Source organism: Pezoporus flaviventris, unplaced genomic scaffold (assembly GCF_033815535.1).
Source record: "Pezoporus flaviventris isolate CSIRO_AGI_PZ_B2104156 unplaced genomic scaffold, CSIRO_AGI_Pfla_v1 ptg000007l, whole genome shotgun sequence".
Classification (NCBI taxonomy): Eukaryota; Metazoa; Chordata; class Aves; order Psittaciformes; family Psittacidae; genus Pezoporus; species Pezoporus flaviventris.
Genome location: NW_026892555.1, coordinates 72,475,560 through 72,491,465, shown reverse-complemented (window position 1 = coordinate 72,491,465; position 15,906 = coordinate 72,475,560). Strand labels below are relative to the sequence as shown.

At 39.1% G+C, this 15,906-nt stretch overlaps 3 protein-coding genes across 4 annotated transcripts in view; 2 read left to right on the top strand and 1 right to left on the bottom strand.

Annotated features, from left to right (window-relative positions):
• Window positions 1-9,250, bottom strand: part of MTRR (5-methyltetrahydrofolate-homocysteine methyltransferase reductase) — a 26,102-nt gene extending 16,852 nt beyond the window's left edge. Inside the window, exons 1-5 of one of the 2 annotated variants that reach the window (XM_061449199.1) lie at window positions 9,114-9,250; window positions 7,656-7,784; window positions 5,017-5,205; window positions 2,379-2,532; window positions 617-734 (exon numbers count right to left, since the gene is read on the bottom strand). In XM_061449199.1, coding sequence (XP_061305183.1) covers window positions 617-734; window positions 2,379-2,532; window positions 5,017-5,160 — 416 coding nt within the window. In that variant the 5' untranslated portion in view covers window positions 5,161-5,205; window positions 7,656-7,784; window positions 9,114-9,250. Of the gene's footprint in view, window positions 1-616; window positions 735-2,378; window positions 2,533-5,016; window positions 5,206-7,655; window positions 7,785-8,727; window positions 8,789-9,113 lie in introns of those variants that run through there. The other variant, XM_061449198.1, reaches the window with a different exon arrangement.
• SEMA5A (semaphorin 5A) overlaps window positions 1-15,906 on the top strand; it is an 831,366-nt gene that overhangs the window by 600,354 nt on the left and 215,106 nt on the right. The gene's annotated exons all lie outside the window — the stretch shown is intronic.
• On the top strand, window positions 8,862-15,868 carry FASTKD3 (FAST kinase domains 3). Its single transcript, XM_061449197.1, has 7 exons — window positions 8,862-8,955; window positions 9,560-11,023; window positions 11,981-12,066; window positions 12,671-12,833; window positions 13,403-13,472; window positions 14,772-14,886; window positions 15,580-15,868. Exons 2-7 carry the CDS (start codon window positions 9,589-9,591, stop codon window positions 15,676-15,678), a joined length of 1,968 nt encoding a protein of 655 aa, XP_061305181.1. The 5' UTR covers window positions 8,862-8,955; window positions 9,560-9,588; the 3' UTR covers window positions 15,679-15,868.

Below are 15,906 nucleotides of genomic sequence, written 5' to 3'. Positions count from 1 at the left end.
GCAACAGAACTGGAAGGGAGGTCTTTTCTCATATAACTCCTCTACACCAATAAACTCCCTACCCCCTTTTTTCATAATTCCTCTACAGTGATCAAAAATCAAACAAACAAGCCCCATCCCACCAAAAAAGAAAGAAAAAAAAGGGGGGGGGGGGGGGGGAATGTTTTATGGAAGAGACAGAGAAATTAAATAAATGCTGTAGGGTTTGCCTAAAGTAGCTCTACTTCAAGATGTGAGCTTGGATTACAGTCTGATGTGTATATAGAAAGACATCCCGCTACCAGTACCACACATTCTGGGAACTGCATTTATTTGCTTCAGTAAACAGACTACATTTTTAAATCCCTCTACTTATTCTGAATTACCTAATTTCTAGAACTGCTAAATACCCTCTGTTTTTCCAGGGAGTACACCTGTTCACCCACACTTTAAAAACTGAGTTTTATTTAATGGCAATTGAGATTGAAAATACATACTGTGTTCAGACAGGACTTGTTCCTATGAGGTGCTGAATTTTCAGGTTCAGCTGATTTCAAAGAGTTCAGAACATTTAGCCAAATTCACATGTACTTATTGCATCTGGATGAAATAAAATCCAAACTCATTCAGTTCTTACCCTACACAATCATCTGCTAATCCTGTGTCGTAGAAGTGCTGGGCTCCAAGTTCTTGAAGTCGTCGGTCTACTGTCTTTCCACCATTACAGAAGAATGTATACTCTGAATCTCCCAGACCTAGCAAATTCAAGGAAAGAGAAATCATGTCAATCAGCCAGCCACCCAGGCTACACAGGCAAAAGAACTGAAGAAATACTGGAAAAATATTGGAAAAATATTTGAAAAATATTGGAACCTGAAAAAAATATCGGAACCTGAAAAAAATAACAAATATATAACTGATTTAAAACAGTATGAAATAAGAAATGTAGAAAAAGGGAATCTGGTCCAACATCCTCCTCCCCAGAAATCAGAGATTTCTTTTTAGATCTCATTTTCACTGCACTAGTTTTTCTGCCCTTTAACAATCATGAAGACGTTCTGTTAGAAGAAGATGTTCTTTGTTATGAATTAAACAGTCTGTGCATCAGGAGGTATGTTCATGGAGGACCACTGACTCACCCTAAAAGTGATCAACCACACATACCTCATCCTTAACAGATGCTTATCTAACAATCCCAAAGACCACTGGTAGTCCTCACAAAGTCTGTAAGTAATTCAGAACAGCACTCTTTCACTATCCTATCACAATTTTTCACAGCCTGAACCTTTCTTGTATGCAGTTTCAAACCACTAGATCCTTATTATTCCCACCCAACAATGGATGATTCTTTTCTTCTTTATAACAGCCTTTTTTTTTTTCATTAAAAAATACTTCTGTTCCCTCTCAAGTACAGTACTTACAGCAAACATGTCATGGGATAAGATGAAATGGACACCATGAATGTATTTTAAGACTGGTTAACTTTTTAGACTAAAATCACAAAACATGTTGCAAGTTAGACCCTATAATATATGTTACAACAAAAATTAGTATTAATACAATGCTCATCTTCGTATATGCATGGGTATATATGCATTCAGTCAGCAATGAAAAATCTTATAATTTCAAAAACTGTAACATGTAACATAACAACCTCTCAAAATGTTACATGACTAGAATGCGTATATTTCAGACTTCCACATTATATATCCACTAGAAATTTCCTTCTACTGGGTAATTCCCTTGCTAGAAACCGAGAAGTTTTCTCACTTCAACCTATCTTGTCAAGCAAAAATAACCTAGGTTCAAATGGAAGTTTCTTAAAATACAACCTGAAAGCAACAAACTGAAGTTACCATCAACTCATGATATATCAGATGTATTTTGTCAAATCTGTATTTTGCACATTAGTCTAACCTTCCTAGGTAATAGTACATTCCTCCTATTGACAAGTATGACAACATTTTTTAAATATATTGCAAATTTAAAGGGATGGGATGATTGTAAAATGTTATTTTTAAGGACATTTTATAATTCCTTTCCCTGTGTATAGAAAAATGCCCTATTATTAGCAAAATCAAGTAAACCCATCTAGTCCATAGACACTTGACATGAAATCAAACAATTCTAGATAGCTTGAGTCATGTTGTTTATACAAAGAAAATGAAACTATAAAAAATGAAACTGATAGCTTACATTCAGATAATTTCTGTGATGCTTTTTCTTTATTGCTCATAGAGAACATTACACACACAAAAAAAACAACCCTGTTCATATTATAAAAATAAATGTTTTATCAGCATTTAAAAAAACCCAAACAATCTATTCACAAGTAAAGAAATACAAAAATTATTCACTGACAGACAAGTGCTGCAATAACACACAAAGTACCAGATCACCTAGCAATCCATACTGGAGATGTGAGAAATGATCAGGTGGCAATGTCGTGTCTTGAATTTTCTTTACAAGCTTGCGGGCGGTGTCTGGTGGGTCTCCAGTACCAGTAGTGGAAATAACAATAACTACTGGATCCTTTTCTGTTTCCAGGTTATACTACAAGTAATAGAACAAGTAAGTTACAAGGTGACATTTGATACCTATTTGCAGCCTTAGATATTACCTGTCACACTTTCTTTGCCCAAAGGTACGCAGAAAAATGTTTAATCTCAACTGTATTAAACCACAGAAAGTCTTTCATGTAATTTTGGGGATACACTTTATAATTTCAGTGGTGTTTTCAAGACAAGATTGGGTAAAACCCTGAGGAATTTACTCTGACCTCAGCTGACCCTGCTGTGAGATGACCTCATGAAGTCCCTTCCAACCTGAATTAACCTATGATCCCACACACAAACTCCAAAGGGCAGCATTTTGAGCAGGCTAGTACACATGCAAAGAATATTTCACAACTGCACTCAGGCAGCTTAAATACATAATTCCTAGAGTATTTGCTTTGTCAAGTGGAAAAAATATTTTTCTACATACAGTCACAATCACATAGTGAGCCATAATCGCAATAAATTCACACAAATAGTGGGGGTGTGGCCATACAAACTGAGGGGATAATTTCCAAATTCCATCAGGGATCATTTGGTTCTCTCTGATAACTTCCATATTACATCTGTCCTGGCCATAAGAAAACCAAACCAAAACAAAACCAAAAGAAAACCCACGAACTACGCTTTGGGTGAACTAAAGTAGCTCTGAACAGAGCTACTTTGTTTAGACTGTGTTCTACAGTCTAATTCATTTTGGCCCTACTCCTCTGACCCAAATTCTTTTCTCTCCCCTTTGCTAATACCAAACTTCCACATTTCCCAAAGTTTTACGGGAGCTTCTCCCACTATATCAGGTCAAGAACTGCCTATACTTGGGATTGTGTGACAGTTCCGTAAATTCAGGCCTTATGGAATCCTTTATTATTTCTCAAGTAAAAATCATTCTGTTTCTTTGATTATTCCATCTTTCAACGATAACAGGCTGCAGCACTGAGCACTGTGCTAGCATGCTGGCTGTCAGGTCACCCATACAGCATGCTCTTTCACAGCACCTCTGCAGGCTATGGGTTTTAAATCAACAGCTAGTGACCTATGTGAAACACAGCTCCACAGAATTACAGACACCTTGTTTGGGAGTGACCTCTGGATGTCACCTAGTCCCACCCCATGCTCCAGTGGGACTAACTGCCAAAACTGCATTATGTCAGCTGTGACTGACTGAATTCCAAAAACCTCTAAAGGCAGAGATTTTACTTTACTGGCAGCCTTTTCCAACCAGAAATTCTCCACTCCTGTGAAATATGAGTTTATCAGGCTGCGCTCACTGGATTTTGTATCCTGTTATACAGTCTTCTGCTGCCAAGAAGAATTTGGCTCAAGCAGGCTGCTATTAGGTCACTCCTTATCCTCCTTTTTTGCCATAATAAGTAACCTAGGCTCTTTTTACTGCTCCCTGTAGGTTTCAGTTTAAACTTTCTCCCAGTATTCCAAGTTTAAAAGTCCTGTTATGAGAAAATACAAATAAAGACTACAAGAGATACTATGTTTCATTTCAAGCAGAAGTCAAATGCAGAAGAAACGAAATGGAAGAACATAAGGAGAAACTTCACCTTCCCTACTGGGTGCATAAGTCTCTTCCTAACACTTCGCTCCATACTTAGTAAACATTAATTCAAAAGCAGATGTCCAGCTACCTACCATGCAGTGCACACCCAAGAAAGCAACTTGCTAAAAGGAAACTTAGTTTTATAAGCTTCTCACACTTTCAAGTGCATGAAAAAAACAGGTGTTATTTTCTGCTCCTACAAAATACCAGACTATCAAGTTTTGTTTGGTTGTTTTGGGGTTTTTCTTTTAAATGTTTTTGTTTGAGGACATATACTTGAAAGTACTTTGTGAAGGAAATTACAGTCCATATTGCTTTAGCTACAAGAGAGATGCTAACAGTTTTCAGATCCTTATCCTTGGAAAATAGCAAATAATAAAAAGTCACATCCTTGCTTCAGCCAAGCTTTTAATTTTTTTCTAGAATATAACTTGAATGTATCCAGTGTGAGGTGGAGTGAGTGCATATGCTAATTAACTCAAGAAGACCCTAAAAAAGTTCAGGGTCCTGCTGGAGGTCAGTTAACAGAACACACGACGACCTCAATGCAACACAAAAACAAGAGGGTGAAAAAAGGGGCATTTCTATGAACAGGAGAGCTGACCAGTAAAATACAGAATTTGTTTGCATACATAAATAGTTTTCAAGAACTCACTGTGCTGTTACTGAATGAGAGATCAAAGATATATCCATTTACTGTTCTAATAACAGAAATCACAATAAAGATGTACCTTTGGCAGAACGATATTAAATGTCTGTGAGTATTGGTCCAAATTAGTGATTCATAAGAAACTAAAAATTTAAAAACTGGATGGTATTTGAGGTGGGTGTATGTGATCAGCCTTCATGATTATCAAAACCCACCACTCGAGCACATGAAGAAAAATGCAGCTCTTAAATACCTTTCTTTCAAAACAGCATGGAGTATCTCACCTTGTCCATTTCACTCATACAGTGCATATCAGCTTCAAATCCATGGGCACCTGCCTGCTGCCATATTTCCTCAGCTATGGCTTTTGCCTGCCCCTTTTGTGTTGCATAGAGGAGCAAAAACCTCCTTTTTAAACCACAGCACATTTCCCAAAACAGAGTTGGTTTGGTTTTGTTTTTCTTTTAAAGACACTGCAGGAGAAAAAAAAGAAGGGGAAAAAGTTAATTTATTACATGCAGAACAGCAAGATTTTGCTTTGCTTATTAAATTAAAAAGACATACTTTGAAGGATAGCAGTATCTGTGTTTAACTTGGAAATGAGGCATCTGCTCTGAAGAGGCACCATTTCTCATAACCAAGCTTTGCAGGCCAGGTTGCAAAGGACTCTGTACTGCCTCAATGTTGCAGTCATATTACAACATCCCTCTACCAAGAATCTAGCTTGTAAACAATATAACAGAGAAACTAGTTTCATGAAAATATATACTACTTTTATTATGTAAGTTACATTTCCACTTCAAAATCCGTGATTGCTTTAGTTACCTTTCTGATACGTATTTGAAAACAAAACAACATACAGACCTGCTGAAATCAAACTACACTGCCTGAGAAAAAAAATTAAAATTCTCAGGTTCTTCCTTTCTTAAATCAGTGTTTTTTGCCTGAATGTGTTTATATTTCACTGCCCACAATGTCGACACCTTACAATACAAACATGGGTTTTCGTTTCATATTTCAAAAAGGAGCTTCTTCTATAAGTGGAACTACAGCATTGACTGCTTGGGCTTTTCTCTCCTAAAAATAAGAAAACATCTTAGAGAAATCCGCTGTAGGGTACAATGCCACTCCTTCACAGCTTTATTTCATGATTTTGACACAGACAGAACATAACAGATCAAGGAGAACTTCAAGAAGCAGTGAATGAAGAGACACGCAGAACGTCTCTCATGCATATATTACAAACTAATCTTCTATTTTGTTGCTGCTAGAGAGCTGCAGTAGAACTCAAACCCCTAGAATTCCGACTAAGTAATTTTCAGTTCCAAACTTGAGATTTTTTTTCATGCATCCAGGCCCAGTTTGCTGTACTCCACCTACTGCTCCCACAAAGATTCAACTACAAAAAGCTTTCAGTGTCCAAATCACACCCAGTGATTTATGGAAACCTGTGGCAAAGTGATTTGAGGTATATATTTTTCTTGTTTCTTTCAAGGGAAAACAGGTGTGGTGAAACTAAGTGATACGTTCTTAAGAGTACAGTGCCTGCACCATACATGAATTCCGTGAAAGATGTGATTAACACAAAAAGGTAAGGCTTTCATTGTATTTTGTTCTAGTACATTTTCCATTATAGTTTTCACTCTAAATTGATTACCTAAAAATATTAACAACCTTAACAGTTGTTTTAAGTAAATTCATTTAAATAACCAGCTTCTTGCATATATATATATGCACAGACAATGCATATGCTAAAACAATCCACAACCTTTTTCACTCTCCTTTTCCAAAAGAAATACAAAGAAATTTGATGACACACAAATTATGGTGATTCATATAAAATAATTTAAATACCCTCACATCCCTGTAGTAATACAGATTTATCCTAGTCATATGCTGTGTTTTCACTTCAATTGTTCTCTTGTCAGTAGGTGGCATTGCCTAACTATAGATGGAGAAAAGCAAAAGATGAAGTGGCCTGTCATTACTACATTATTTCTTACACCTCAGAAAGGGAGGAAGACAATCAATTTTCTACAGGGACCAAACCACAGCGCAAAAGCCTTCTATACACAAAAAGCTGAGGGGCAAGCTGCCAACATTACTGCAAGGGGATTACCAACAGACTTCAAACAAGAGTCAGCTTGGGAAAACATGTAACAGAAGCATGAGAATTTGCAATGGTAGGGGGAGAGGTGAGAGAGCAACAAAAAGAACAACAGTCATGATGTGGTCTGACACGGCTAGATGTTGCCCTGATAGTGCTATGACTTCTGCGTAGGCCAGGCAGAGCATTCCCTCACATAAGACACTGTGAGCTGCTTCCACTCCAGCTAGTACAGTAACAATAAATGGTGTAAAAACCAACTACCCACATCTTGGGTGCATGATGTGAACTTGTGGGGAGCTTTCTCATTGGTGTGGAGCCTAGCTGGTTGCATAGAGACACAAAAATTAGAGCAACCACACCTCCCACAGAAGGTGTGTGTAAACAAGAGAACCCACACGGCCAGAAGAGGGGGTCATGCTTGAGATGTGCTCCTCCTGAGAGAGGAGACTGCGTGTATGTAACAGTGAGGGGGCAGGCCGCAATTAGAAAAATCCTTAGAATTAGATAAAGAAGGGTGTTTAAATATTTGTAGGCATTTCTTAACATTAAGTGCCTAGTATCATATCTGTTCCACTGTTGTTATTGATCTTGAATATATAGTTCAATCAACTGATTAAACAGCAGTTAAATTCACTTCCTGGCAGTTAATTACATCACCAATAGATCAATAAACCGCTTTGATCCTGATATGATCTAAACTACACAAGTTGGGGAGTTTCTGTTAGAGCATCTTCTGTCATCAACCAGAAAAGCTTCATGCACAAACTGATCAAGTGATGCCTGCTAGAAGAAAGGAAAATTAGTCATGCCTACCTGCAGATGATTACAACTGAAAAGGAGGAGCACACTTGCACTCAGACGAATGTACTGCCCACATTGCTCTTGCTTTGCTCCACTCTTCAAAGATGATATGCCACTTCCATTTATGTGACAGAAGTTCAACTGAAATAAAGAGGGGTGAAAATGGTAATTCCCAACTATCAAGCTTTCTAGAGAATCTCTCTAGCTTCAAAAGTATTACCACATCAGTGGCCTTTAACACGGTGATGTGTTGGCACTTGCATGTCAAAGAAACCCAAACCAATGTTTAGGCTATGGAAACAACCCAGGATTTGCTGGCTCAAACCAAGGCTTAACACGAAACTAAAGATGAAATTCCAGATGATAGCTTGTCTGATCCAGTACTCAGAAGTCAGAAAACTGAAAGTCTGCAAAAGATTAGCAGGGATTCCATCAGCTCCATAAGTCAATACAATGTACGAGCAAATAAGCCACACAGTTTCACTGAACCAGATGTGCTGGCCCTAGCAATTACACAGCTGTACTGTAAAACTCAACTACCTACTCCATGTACCTGATCTGCCAAAAAATGTCAAATTGCATGGCCACAGAGTAAAAACACAAAAAACTTCTCCACTAGCTTCACATACTTCTGTATGGCTTCAAACCGGGTTGTGGGACCACACTTTGAGAGCCATGAAGCTATTCCCTTATCGTTTTATTAAGTTAGTGACTTGCTCAGTATCACTTTCACTCTACAACCAAGACAAACATAAAAACCCCACAAGACCTTCCACATAACCCGCATGTGAAACCCTCCGCGGCCCAGGGCTGACCTTCCACCCAGAAAAATTTGGGTGTACCAACCCTCTACGCAGGCGGAAAGCTGTCTCTGAAGGACAGCGATTTTCGTGAGTTAAAAGCCAGCTGCACACCGCCGGCGGCAGCAGCAGCAACAGCCTCCCCAGAGAGCAGGTGCCTCCATCCCTCTTGGGACGGGCCAAGTGTGGCGGTGCACCCCGCCTGCCTCCCGGCGGCCCCCCACACTGCCCACCCGGCGGCCCCCCACACTGCCCGCCCGCCAGCCCGCGGGGAACGGGAGAACTTGCACTGAAGGGCGCGCTTGCGATGCACACGTACACAGGCACAAATCCGACTCCGCAGCCACGCCAGACCTCCAGCGGCAGCAGGAAGCAAACGCGGCGGACAGGGGTAATGAGGGGCGGGGAGAGATCCCTGGGAGAAAGCGGCGGCTGCCGGCGCCAGGACGTAGCCGCCGGGAGAGCGCCGGAAGCTCCCGGCAACCCCGGCGCTGCCCGTCATGGCGGCGGAGGTGAGGCGCGCCGCTCTCCCGTGGCTCGGCCACCGGCACTGCCGGATGGCCGCTGCGGCGAAGGTGGTAGGAGGGTGGATAGAGAGCGACGACCCGAAACTGACCCCGACCCCGGCCCCCGCCCGGCAGCAGTAGGCACTGGGGTGGGAGGGAGGCACCTCGACCCTGTCGGCGGGGGAGGGTTGGGACGGAGCGGCTGTGCCTGTCCCGTTCAGATATCGCCCTCCAGCTGCGAGCCCTGCTGGGCCCGCTCCCGCGGTGGGTACCGGCGGTGTGCCCCTCTGCTGCCCGGGCTCCGAGAGTAAAAAGATCGGTTCTGGCGCTGTGCGGTTCCTGGATAGCCGACTCTGTCGCACACGGGCCACATGTGGTGTCCTAACCTAGGAGACACGGGGCAGAGATGCCCTGCAACCTGTCACTCAGGTCTCGCTCCCGGTAGTTTCGTCTTCTCTTTGCATTGCCTTATGCACGTGGTCATGGGAGAGGGATCTTGCCAGATGTGTCCAGCCACTAAACGTTGGGTGTTTTGTGTTTGTTTTTTTTTTTTTTGCTATATTTTAATGACATTGGTGTTGTTTTCAAAACTGTATTTTTCTTCTTCTAGGTATCTTTTGAGACCCCACTTGATACGCTATGGCTTTGATTAGCCGAAAAAGTTTCCAGTTTTATTCATCCAGCGCACCAGCAAGGGGGTCCATTTTGATGACCCTAAGCAAAAGGTTGAGCTTTATCAGTGGGCAGCGAAAGCCCCAAAGCTGTAGCTCCGTAGCCATGAGGATGCTATGTTTCAAAGATAAATCTCAGTATATGTTTTGTAGAAAAAATCATGTACAACTGCGGATACAGTCTCTTTCTGTTAATGAAAAGGTGAATCTTTGTGGAGATACTGGGAGCAGTACTAAACCTAATAATGTGTGGATGGATGAACAGCACTTTTTCCTAAATTTGAACAGCCTTTCTACATCAAAAGAGATTTTTGACTTTCTCAGCTCTGTGGAAATCATGTCTGATACTATGGCATCAGGAGCCCTGCAGAGGATTTCTGAAGTTGAGATGGATGACAATGGTCTGAAAAACCCTGAAGTAGTGTTAGAGAATGAAGTTTTCAGGGCATTATGCTTCCAGTTTGAATTTGAATCCTCAAAGCTGTCAAACACTGGGCTGCTGAATGCATTGCAGGCTTTGATAAAACTGCGTATAGATCCACGGAGTATGCTGATGGTAAGCTTGCTTTCAGAGGCTGAGGAACGGCTTGGCAAAGGGCTGTTCACTGTTAAAAATCTCTGTGCTCTTGGGGAGAGTTTGCTTGAGTTGGAAGGCCCAAGTTGTGTGACACTGGAACAAATTGTGAACCACATGCAAGAAAAAGACATGGAGATGTGGACTCCTCTGGAAATAGTGATGGTTTATAAGATGCTGGAGGGGACTGTTGGGGAAGGGAAACAATACCAAGACTTGCTGAACGGGCTGAACAGTGTCACTTTAACCGTAGTTTCCCAGCTAAGCCCAAAGTTCACAAGCATTATACTGAATTCACTGGTGGTCCTTCAGCAGACTCGGGCAGTTCCCTTAGTCACAGCACTGTGTAGGCATTCTGTGAAGCATATTCCATATTTCACAGGTGATGAACTGGTAAATGTACTGGAAGCCTTCCTATACTTTGGACATCGTGAACAAACTTTTACAGTGGCACTGGAAGCACATGTTCCCGAGTCCATCATTAACATGCAGCCTCAAACAGTCAGCAAAGTCATGAAGTACTGCTCCCAAAAGAGGATCCTTTCTAAGCCCATTTTTGATGCAGTGGCAGAAGATTTCATTTCTGATGCTGACAGATTTACCACTGACCAGATTGCTGAGTGTATTATGCCATTTGGGACATTAAACTATCTGCCTCCAAGTGCTTCTTCCTTGTTCAGGAAGCTTGAAACCGTACTGCATGCCCGCCTTCGTCACTTTCAGCCTCACACCTTGCTGAACTTGCTGCACTCGTGTGTCCTTATTCAACGTTATCCACTAAATTTTCTGCCAAAAATATTTAGTCCCTATTTTCTGCAACAGCTTCAAGGTAAGAAGTAGTGTTTCTCTTGTGATGTTCTTCTGCATTTCTTACTGCTGCATGGTGTGTTTCTTGTCAAACACACATTTCTTACCACTGCCATCTGTTAAATCAACAATGACCTGGTTGAAGTGAATGGAGAGTAGCGATCAGGAGTCCAGAGAACATAGTGGGGTACGTTTTGTGGGGTAAGGTAGAACCAAGTATGGACTTCTGCTGTCATCTCCACTTCTTTCAGAATAAGAATTATTGTGTTACATTCTTCCAACTTGGTGTATTTCTCTTTTGTATTGTTATCACAGTCAACTTGTGATATATGAAAGGGGTAAATGGATAAAGCTGAAAAAATTGATTTGCAGAGCATAATTGTTGGCTTAATTAAATCCGAAGTGAGATCTGAACCAGTAAAACGTAACAGCATCATGAATGTGAGCAGTTAAGGATTGGCTGGTATTTTTTTTTATTATCTGGGTAAAATTGTAAATTGAATTCTAAGGCTCACATATGTTTTAACAGGCATAAAATTGGTGCTTCTTCCTGATTTTTAAATTACTTTTAATCTAGAATCTGATATGGTGATGTGATGCTTTTTTCCACTGGCATCCTGTCTGCAACTGCACTCCCCTAATGGAGGCTTTGTGTGCCCATCTTTGTTCCATGCCCTGAGCTCCTTTCCTTTCTATCTCTGAACGAGAACTACAGCCCTGTCCTTGGCCCTGTGTCTTAAGATACTGAGGAAAACATCATGACATTTAAAAATCTCTCCCATGATTTATCCCATCTTGCTTAGGAGATCTCAGAGTCTGCTCACCTGGTGCTTCTAAGACTGTCTTGTCTGCAAGGGCTGCCTTCACCTAATTGTGTTTTTTCCCCAGTCTAGTAAGCTGCTAGAACAGCCCCCATACGATTTTGTGTAAAAATACTTTGTAGAAGGTACACCTGAAAGCCTCAATATTGTTCTTTCAGCTCAGCCACCTGGTTTGGACAGAACTGTTACCACCCAGCTAACCCAGCTTTTTCTGACTGTTACCCTGGAGTGCCCATTTTATGAGGTAATGATACATACGAAACCAGAGCAGATGTTTAACAAACTAATTCGATAATGAGCTGAAGAGAGTCTTCTGCATAAAAAACATAGGAATTGGATGAAACAGTTGGGTTTTTTTTTCTTTGATGAAAATATGAAGCATTTCTACCTGTTTGATTGACTTGATATATTTGTATCAATATTTGTGTGTTTGACAGAACTGACTAGTTCAGTTAAAGAGTTAAAGTACCTTTTTGTGTATTTCAGGTATTTTTCCACCAACTGTTTTTTTTTTGTTTGTTTGTTTTTATGTTTGGCTTGGGAAGTTGTGGAACACAGAAGGGATTAGGCACTTAGATGTTAGCCTGACTGCAGAGAACGAGTTGTGCATTTCTCATAAGTGATATGTTCAGTGTGGTAGCATGGAAGCCTGTTGAGGATGTGCTGGTGGTTGTTCTGAGTTCTGTTGCTTAAGTTTCCAGCAGATCATGCCTTGGATGGTAAGTCTGTCTCACTAGACGTGGCTTGGAAATGCACAGAATACATTTTGCTACATTAATATGAGGTAACTACAAAAAATGTTATCTCCTCATTTATTTTGTTTGATTTGGTTTTCTGTCATTATGTAGGGTCCCAAACTCCTTCCAAAGTATCAAGTAAAGGCCTTTCTCACATCTGACAGTTCTATTGATGTTCACCTCCTCAAAAGGGTGAAGGCTGGTTTACTTTATTTACTGAAAAAAAGAATGTATTTTTCATCAGAGGTATCAACACCATATTTCTATACACTTGGTAAGTATAATTTCTTTAGATTTATAATAAAATTTGTGCTTACATTGTCTAATCTTTAGGCTCAGTTATTTTCCGGAAATAAAAATTATTTCTTTTATTCCTTTTCTGGGAATTCTAAATTGTGCAAATACAGAAAAAGAAAACTGGAATACAAAACTCTGTAGAAGGTCTGCAATAAAGAAATATGGGAACTTCAAGGAAATGCATCTTCAAAGTCAGGAAGAGGACAGGGAGAGAAAAGAAATGCAATGTTACTTGGAATTTAGCCAGTCTGCACTGAAAATAGCTGCTAACTCTATTTTATTATCAGCTCCTCTTTTACTTACCTTGTATGCAATTAGTGTCATTTAACTACATTATGGGTTTTAGTGAACTTGGAATACTGTTTTGCTGTTAGCGTTATGAAAGGCTGAGTGAAGTGTTACCATCTGTATTAAATAGCCTATACACATCTTTTGCAAGCTTTTGTGATTCAGAAAAATTATTGCAATGAGCTGTAAGAAGATGAGAATTACAGTAAAGTTTGTTATATGAAGTTTTGATGTCACTTCTCTTTTCATTCATACTAGATATTGAGATTAAATTAGATGAAGAAGGTTTTGTGTTGCCTGCTGCCCAATGTGAAGAAGTACACAAACGGTAAGAGAAGCAAATAAACCACTGGTAAAATGTTAGTTAACACTAACAAAGAGCATCCAGGTTAAAACCCTGGCAAAATTTAAGCTAATTGGAGTTTTGCTATTGACCTCTAACAAAGTTCAGGTTTCACACTGAAACCACTGACAAAAGGACAAAGTTGGCAAAATTAATGATCTGTACTTTTTTGGCACTGTTTTGTCTCCTGACTGTAGGGTGTCAGACTATCTCTTTACCCAGTGATAGTCAGGATCAAAGTGTAGTAATAGTAATGTATTTTGATGTTCTGTAATTAATTTTCAAAGTAAAACCAAATTAATTCTAATTGATCATGTGTGCCTAGATTTAACACATTTTAAGCCAGTTTGAGTTCACAAATTTACTTCTGTTAGGAATCCTGTGTAATGAAGATAATTGCCACAGGTGCTGTTCTCAAAACAATCCTTGTTTAAAGCATTTTTTAAACACTTGTGCATTTTCCAGTTATAGTTTTGAGAAACCTCAGATACAAAGTTAAGCAACCTGCCTGTGTCATATCTGCAACAGCACTTATGTGGATTAAGAAAAAGTCTTTGGAAAGCTTATGTTTTCTTCAGCTTAACCTTCCCAAGACAGACAGACTAACATAGGTTCTTTCCAAAATCCCATGTTTAAATGTTTAAGAATGAGCTTTGATTTTTTTCCTTTTTAAATTACAGCTTTCATGTGTAAATAAGGTCACAATATACTTATACTGAAAATTTAAGCAACTTTTTTACAGTGGATATACAAATGCTGATTTAAGTTGATGTGATTTTTATCACCAAGAAGAAAAAATATAATCCATGATGCTGCCATCTATCCATACAGGTTTAACTTGAACAGATTTATCCTAAACTTAACTTGAACTCCCAACAGATTTAACAGGTACACTAATAAGTTGAATAAATATAACTGCTGAAATGTTTTCAAGCTGAGACAAGTAGTCTGTTTGCTTTTCCTTCTAGAAGAATTCAAAACAGTTTACCAATACTTATTTTTGTTCAGAGCATATAAATAAGCTTTTCAGATCAGTTTCACTAAGCTTTCAGGCTTTACCTCTCCCACCGTTCAGGTGATTTTAATCATCCTGAACTAGGTAACTCCCGTTCTACAGCACCTAATTCTAGTGATGTTAGGTAGTAAGAGTAGAGGCATTGTAGTTGTGGTTATTAAAATAACCAAGTTTGTTTGTTTTTTTTTTGTTTGGGTTGGTTGGTTTGGTTTTGGGTTTTGGTTTGTTTAGATTTTTTTTTTTAATACTACTCTTGTGCTTGATTGTAGAATTGCCCTCTGTGTTGATGGTCAAAATAGATTTTGCATTAATAGCCACAATCTGTTGGGAGAAGAAGCCATCAAACAGAGACATCTTCAGTTGCTTGGTTATGAAGTTGTGCAGGTAAAGTCCAAAGACAGCGGTTTGCTAACAAAACAAGTGAAAAATGATTATATTATAATGCTTAAAACTGTAGTTGCAATTACTTACCAAGGCAGATATAGTCTTGTCCTTTCTGTATTGTTTTCTCTCTGCCTAGATTTGCCTTTTGGAGGGTGTTACACAAATTCCTTTTTCTTCCTTGGATCAGTTACTGTATTCTAACTGATTAAGGTCCAAATCTTGACATGGAAAATGTTATCTAAGAGCTCAGTACAATTGGAATTATTAAATAGTTTTTTAGAAAGGTCTGAATTCAGAGTTTAAAAAGCATTAAAAACAACCCCAAACTGCTTGTATTGTAAATAATGTTTTCACAATATAGTATATCCTTTATTTTGCCTGTTGAATTAATAGTTATTTTATCCATACTTTGGACCAAAACAGTTACTTTTAGATTTTTGAGGTTTTCTTTTCCATTTATAATCAGTTATCCATTATATTTAACTTACACTCTAGCGAGTATCACTCTTTATTTTTCAGTAATCTTTATTCACGTGATTTAAAGACCAGTAATATTATTGGGCTTAAATGTTTAATTTTAAAACAGATAAATCTTTGATGGGTGATTTTAACATCTGTTTAACGAATATCGGTCTTATCCAGTTGTTTATTAAATGTATTTCCAGCAATCTTTTTTTTTTCTTTTGTTTCCAGATTCCATTTTTTGAGATAGAGAGTCTACAAAATTGCAGAAAAATGGCAGAATATCTACACAAAAAAATCTTTTCTCATACATATGGACTCAGCTGCTGATGCTGGAGAATAATACTAAATCACAGGTTGGCCTTCTCTGCTGTAGATACTGTAAATATTGTGCATGAAGAACAATTCTGTTTTCTAAAATGACTCCACCTAAGGTAATTTGGGCTTCTGAATATGAGACCTTCCAATAAGTGGAACAGTTGATATGTAAAGAGCAATAAAGAGCCACGTATTTTCTTAAGTTTAGTGTAAATATTTATTATAAGCTAACAGATATAA

Excerpts from the sequence above, each read along its gene's own strand:
- FASTKD3 (XM_061449197.1), top strand. The coding sequence starts at position 9,589 with ATGGCTTTGATTAGCCGAAAAAGTTTCCAGTTTTATTCATCCAGCGCA. Across the intron at positions 13,473-14,771 it reads TGTGAAGAAGTACACAAACG|AATTGCCCTCTGTGTTGATG; the intron begins GTAAGAGAAGCA and ends GCTTGATTGTAG. Across the intron at positions 14,887-15,579 it reads TTGGTTATGAAGTTGTGCAG|ATTCCATTTTTTGAGATAGA; the intron begins GTAAAGTCCAAA and ends TTTTGTTTCCAG.